The 6,716-nt window shown below is 29.4% G+C and overlaps 1 protein-coding gene across 1 annotated transcript in view; it reads right to left on the bottom strand.

The window, feature by feature from the left end:
• The window catches only part of LOC120268569 (flavonoid 3',5'-hydroxylase 1-like), a 9,847-nt gene extending 3,400 nt beyond the window's left edge, over window positions 1–6,447 (bottom strand). The window contains 2 exon segments of the mRNA XM_039275908.1: window positions 5,707–5,908; window positions 5,997–6,447. Coding sequence (XP_039131842.1) covers window positions 5,707–5,908; window positions 5,997–6,447 — 653 coding nt within the window.
• Between the last annotated feature and the right edge of the window lie 269 nt (window positions 6,448–6,716).

The following is a 6,716-nucleotide window of genomic DNA, read 5'->3' as shown; positions in this document are numbered from 1 at the left end:
ACAACAAAATTGATGATTAGTGACAAATTTGGTTATGACATATTAGCTTTTGTCACAAATAAATGACGTCAGTGACAAAATATATGGTTTAGGTAGAGCGTTTCATTGGATTCGGAGTATTTTAGAAGTGACAATATTTTAAATACGTCGTGCTGAAAGTGATGCTCACCAAATATTTGATGTTGTATCTTGAAAGCTAAATGGAGATGGAGAAATAGTAGCTGGCTTCGACATTGGGTGACAATTCTATTAAGTCATTAATGCAATATATATAGCCAGATTCCTAAAATGTCTATACCTTGTAAAAAGATTAATATAATGTCGCGATATTAACTATTTACTATCGGTGATAATTTAAATTTGATTCGGCTGTATCTTAATTATCATGACATACCAGTTCGTCACCTAAAATGTAAATAATATTGACGTGCATATTTATTAAATCGCTAAATGTAAGTAACTAGTGGCGTTATATTATGCTCCCAGGATCGTAACGCATTAAAAGGATGATATTAGAAAATATCTTACCATTTATTAGTGAATTTAATGACATTAACTTCATCGTTACTAATAAATAGTAAACATTATTAAATGTATATTGTAACAGTTTCGTAAAAGGCTGCGTAGAGTCACGAGGAATCGCAAAGGCGTGAGATCTTCGCTCATTTTGCTCGATTATTTAAAAACTCACAGCGTAATGTAAAAACATGAGATGCGTGCAGATGGCGTTTCATTTGGATGAGGCGCTAGCCATGTAGACAGATTGACATGTTTGCAGCACTGTAATGTCGAAACGCTGAGGCAGCTGATAGCTTTGTCTATGGAATAGTTTTTCCATGAAAAATGTGGAAAATGAAAGAATATGATCGTTGATTGAGTATTGTTTTCTGTTGTCTCTTCTTATTTTTCGAAAAATGGCGATTTCGCAGAAGGAAGAGCCCTCGTCTGTTTGATTGCATCGATTTTCTAGAAAAGTCGCGTCTCCATGAAAAATTTTCTCGTAGAAATTGTATATTTTGGGCTACGTAAAAGGCCTATTTAATCCCGATCAGTGTATTTTGGATTTTGTAATAGATATTTCTTGTGTACACTAGAATTCAATCTCAAAATTGTTTCAAATTTTACCGCGTGTGTCACCTGAGTATATATATTAATTTGATGTGAGTTTTTATTCTCACAAAAGACTTATTTTTATTATTTTTATTTTTGTTCCGCATAAGAGTAAAAGAGGAAAAAGAAAGGATAAGTCATAACCTTGAAATCAGGGAGTAAAAATTTAGTGATAATATTCTATATTTCAAAATTTCATTTGAAAATTTAAGGAAAAGAAAACAAAGGATAATTTAAAAATATATTCTAAGAAAAATATATAATCTCTAAATATAATTCGAGATAAATAAAAATATATATATATATATATATAGTATGCAAAAGATAGATTAGGATTTAGAAGATCAGATTTTATAAAATAAATCCGAGTTAAAAATCGAGTTATTATAATAAAAATAGTAAATAAAAGTAAATATATATAATAGTGAGGATAAAAATAATAAATAGTAATAATAGCCATCCTCATAATAACTCGGATTCCCAAAAATAAAATAATAGATATAAATCGGATATTCAAGAAATGGATAAATTCAAAATTAAAAATAATAAGAATGAAGTGATAATGATATATGTATTTAAAACCTTATTGATTCCATATTCACACAAAAAAATTAAGTTAAATAAATAAATTAATTAATTAAAAAATATGAATATAAACCCAAACAATATTTTTGTTATCATGAAAACATTATTTTTATTTTAAAAATTGATTAGAAATTTATTACAATAATTTGATAAATAATTAAAATAAATTTAAGTTTACTTAGACTATACCTAAATATAAGCAGCTCAAAATTGGGATAATCATTTACTTTAAGTAATTAATAAATAATTAATATAATTTGTGCATAATCATTTTACTTTGAATTTGTTTAAAATTGAATTATAGATAATGACTACATATAATTATATTATATTATATTATATAAATCGATTCTATCCTTTTTATTTAACCATAATTTATGGTAGTCATGATTTTAATTATAAAAGTACATCGTTCAAATTTACTAATGATTTAGAGAGTTATTATATATTTTTAAATTTTAATTTATCTAATTGCTAGCTATCATATTACTCAAATATTTCTATAAAAACAAATCTAGAAGAAAAACTCTAGTTATTCATATTAGTTATTTAAGGTATTGGGTGTATACATCGGAAGATTTTGCACTTGTTGAATTTCTAAGTTAATTTTAATTTATTGCATATATTTTTATATATTCATGTAATTCATTTTTTATATTTATTTAATAGTTGATTTAATATGTACCAGATTATTTGACATATGTCTAAATAATGCAATGATTTCTATATTTTATTGACACTAGGCACAAGTAGTAGTAGGCTTCAGTGGGGGTTGAGAGTTGGATGAGGAAGAGGGGTGCTCGACCGGGTTAATTGTTATAGAAATATTTGTCATTTCATTTGATTTTTGCATTAAAATTTTTAATTTGGGTTTTTAGGCAAAAATGTTGTAAATCTTTAGTTTTTATTTTCTCTCTCAAAAATAATTCTAGCTTGCCTTTGTTCTATAGCCTTATTAAAGTGAGAGCGTGAGATCTGTAAATTTTTCTTTAGTTTTGTTTTTCTCTTAAAAATAATTCTAGCTTTGCATTTGTTCTACATAGCCTTACTAATGATCTTAAAAATTTTTGCATTATGTACCTATATTAAGCTTTTCTCTGATGGCCAATCCACAACTTTAGAGCTTTGTTTTTCCCTTCCTCTTTGATATAGTATATACCTTCTACAAAGCAAAAAACCTTGATTATTTTAAGGAATTTTATAATAACAACATGTATTCATTTAGCTTTGTTGGGCATCCCAACATGTTTGTGACAAAAGCAAAACATACTATACACACCTTGTTATTTGACCATTTTGTTGACCATTATAATGTTAAAACAAATAATCACTATTCTAATACTCAATGTAAGTTTGTTGGTTTATCTTTGTATTGAGTTATTAAGGTTATTATTGATTTCAATTAATTATTTTTAATTAGATAGAATAAGGCACGAAATGTATGTCATCATGACTATATTTGTTTTTCATTCATTCAAAAATAGAGTGGAAAATCAGACCAAAAGGGGCTAGATAGCGATGAAGTTTTTACTCATAATCAGGATCAAGGGCATTTGTTGCGGCAGTGTCTCTAGTAAATTACTGTTGTTCACATTATTTAATTATCGGGTCAATTTGAATGATTAATTCTATGTAATAATTAATGTTTATTAATTTTGGAACATATAAGCGTAAGGATGATCAAGATACAAATAGTGTGGATCAAGTCAGTCACTATTCGAGAGGTAAAGGATGGTCATCAACTCCAGAGGCTCGAAATAACTTTATGTAAGATCTTTCACAAGCAAGCTTCATTTTTAGATTGCTTGCTAGTTAATATTCTTTTTAATAGGAAATGATGGAGGACCAAATCAGCAATACTTGGTGAAGAAGGATCCCGACGAAACATTAATGCAATAGTTGATGAAGTATTTGGGTACTACCTCAAGCATACAGATAAAGGACTTGGATATGGACCTAGAGCCTGACTGAAAAGGTTTCAAATGTGAGCTTTTGCTAAGTTAAAAGAAACTCTTTCAAAGACACAAAAATGAACTCCGACAATATAAGTCAGAATTGTAGGTGATTCGAAATCCAAATACATTTATGACTCAAGCTTTTATTAGTGGCACTTTGAATCAAGTGCCCATTCCTCAATTTTTCGGTGTATGTCATAATTAAACTTTCTTGTCTACTTTAAAGATCAACTTTTTTAATTTACCCTTGTTATGAATTAGTATTATCATTTGTTAAAAATAATTGATTTCGAGTCATATAAGACAAGCTACGATTCGACTAAAAAGTACCATCAACAGGATTTAAATTAAGAGTTCAAATGAAGGCTACGAAATTATCTAGTTTGATTTGCAAACCTTAAAAAGCTCTAAGTTTTTAATGCGATTAGGACATTTGATGATATTTTAGTTTGTTAGTCTATGTTACTTATTGATTTTATTATTTTGAATAAAAATATTTATTTTATTTACTTATGGTACATTTTGACAGATTTACTTATAATAATCAATGCCCTTTAATATGTATTTGTATCATAGTATTATTTAATATTGACATTTTATATTTAATAAATGAAATTATAAAATATTAATTTGTGACATTTTCAAAACTACATGTGTCACAAAAACATAATAGTTTGTGAGATTAAAAAATTATCAAGAATAAGATGATATTCAATTAATTTTGACATCGCAAAAAATTAATATGTGACATAATAAAAAGTATCATGAATGATATTATAGTCAATTTTTATGACATTAAAATAACATTAATTTATGCAGGTTTTTAATAACTATACATGTCATAAAATATTTATTTTTCTTATGACATTTATATTTTTGACACGCTTGGGTCAAATAAAAATTGTATTTAATGACAAAAATATATTTTATTAGCGATAATTATCGCGTAGCATCACTAAATAACCTCCAATTACTAGTATCATACTTTTTATGACGCTTTTTGTTGACAATATCGACAAACATTTGTGTCATTTATTATGTGATCATTAGAAAAATGTCACTAAAATTTCCAAAAATTTTACTTCAGTATTTAGTGACAATGTATAACATTTTATGACGCTGTTTGTAGTACAATATGCATGACAAAGCAATTTTCATCGTATCTATGTGATCAATAGAGATAATGTCACAAAATTTAAAAAATTTAACTTCATATTTAGTGACAATTTATAGCATTTTTATACGCTTTTTGTTGTATAATACATGACAAATATTTTTCGTTACTATTATGTGAAAATTGGAATAACGTCAAAAATTTAAAAATATAAATTCATATTTTAGTGACAATTTACTTAGCGTTTTATGACGCTTTTTGTAATACAATAGAGGACAAAAATTTCCGTCACGTATCATATGATGATAAGAAGAATGTCACAAAATTCCAAATTTTTACTTCATATTTAGTGACAATTTATAACAGTTTTATGACAAAATATCATAATATTTTTGTGACAGCAATAAATGTCACAAATAATTGCTCGAATTTGTGACATGTCGCAATTTTGTCATATAAAAGTTATGATTAGCGTGACAAACATGCAGGTGTCAGCATTAACCGCTTTTAGCCCGACGAGATTAGGCGACGACACGTGGTGACGGCAATGATTGTCCTAGGTGGAGCAATATCCGGGTACCCCATCTTTATCATGAATGTCCTTAATTGACAAATTTGTTGTAGTGTTAGAAAGCATAATAGAGGGTTCTTGCACTTGAAATGATTGTCCTAGGTGGAGCAATATCCGGGTACCCCATCTTTATCGATTGTCTTACCTTCTCCTTTATATGTTCTCTCTTACTTGTTGTTTTTACTTTTGAGAATTGAATCATTGTCACACATATCACTATTCATCTTTCACATAGCTAAGAAGCGAATTAAGTGTTTTTATTCCCTACTCCATGTGAATACGATACCCGCTCATCCGGGATTATTACTTCGACAAACCCGTGCACTTGCGGGATATACGCAAGGGGATCTTGTCATCTGTCAAAGATAAACTGTCCGAGATTGAACTTCTTTCCAGAGACCATGGCATATAACAGCATAGCCATTACTTTCAGTATGCTAGATGTGTGAGCAGTTGGAAACCAGTTGTATGCTCCTAATTTGAACAGGACATTGTACTTGACAGTTAGCTTTGAGGTAGACAGTCTTGATTCTGGTCCCCAAGTGCTACACTTCCCTCCTATTAGGGCTTCTACTATTTCATCAGAATACTCAAAGTCTTCATCATACACATATACCACGTTTTCATCCCCAAAACGGGTACTCCAAAAAGTCATTGATACTTTCTGGTGAAAACTTCACTTTCTTTCCTCTAACATATATTTGATGATAGTCACCAGACCTGGGAGACTTCATTTCTAAGGAAAAGTTACAGTAGAATCCCTGAACAAGTGCATGACTATAGTACTTCCCGAAAGTGACTGATTTGATAAGTCCCTTTTCAATTAAGAAATCTATCAATCCATACTGATCAAATGCAGCCTCATCAATGACTCTTTCTGCAATTACATCTCTTTTGCTAATAATCTTCCATTTCTCCTTACAGTCTTCATTCAAGAATTTTTTAGCACCTGGAACTGTTGATTTTTTCCTGTTTACTAAAACATTGGGGGTCTTCATTGCTAAACGCTTGGGTTGAGTTGCCCCATTCTTCTTTGACCTTTTTGCTTCAGCCTTCTTCTGACTTCTAAGGATTGGTCCTTGTTTTCTCTTCAACCCACTACCTTTTGACATCTTCTTCTTCCTAAGTTCCTCTATCTTGCTCTACAGGGGTACATCTTTTGAACTATGTGAACTTTCAGATGTTGCAACAGGGGATGGAACATACTCAGCATCTTTAGTTACTGACTTCTTCCTTGAATTCTTTAAATCCAACAAAATCTTCTGAACTTCTTCTTCTGGATCTTCATCAAACTCTGACCTATGACTGCCAGAAGAATCACTTGATTCTTCTTCTGATTCTTCAACAATTGCTTCCTTTCCTTTGGCTTTACCAGACATGC

Source organism: Dioscorea cayenensis, chromosome 9 (genome assembly GCF_009730915.1).
Source record: "Dioscorea cayenensis subsp. rotundata cultivar TDr96_F1 chromosome 9, TDr96_F1_v2_PseudoChromosome.rev07_lg8_w22 25.fasta, whole genome shotgun sequence".
Classification (NCBI taxonomy): Eukaryota; Viridiplantae; Streptophyta; class Magnoliopsida; order Dioscoreales; family Dioscoreaceae; genus Dioscorea; species Dioscorea cayenensis.
The sequence above is the reverse complement of the archived record's forward strand: the minus strand, read 5'-3'. Positions and strand labels throughout refer to the sequence as shown.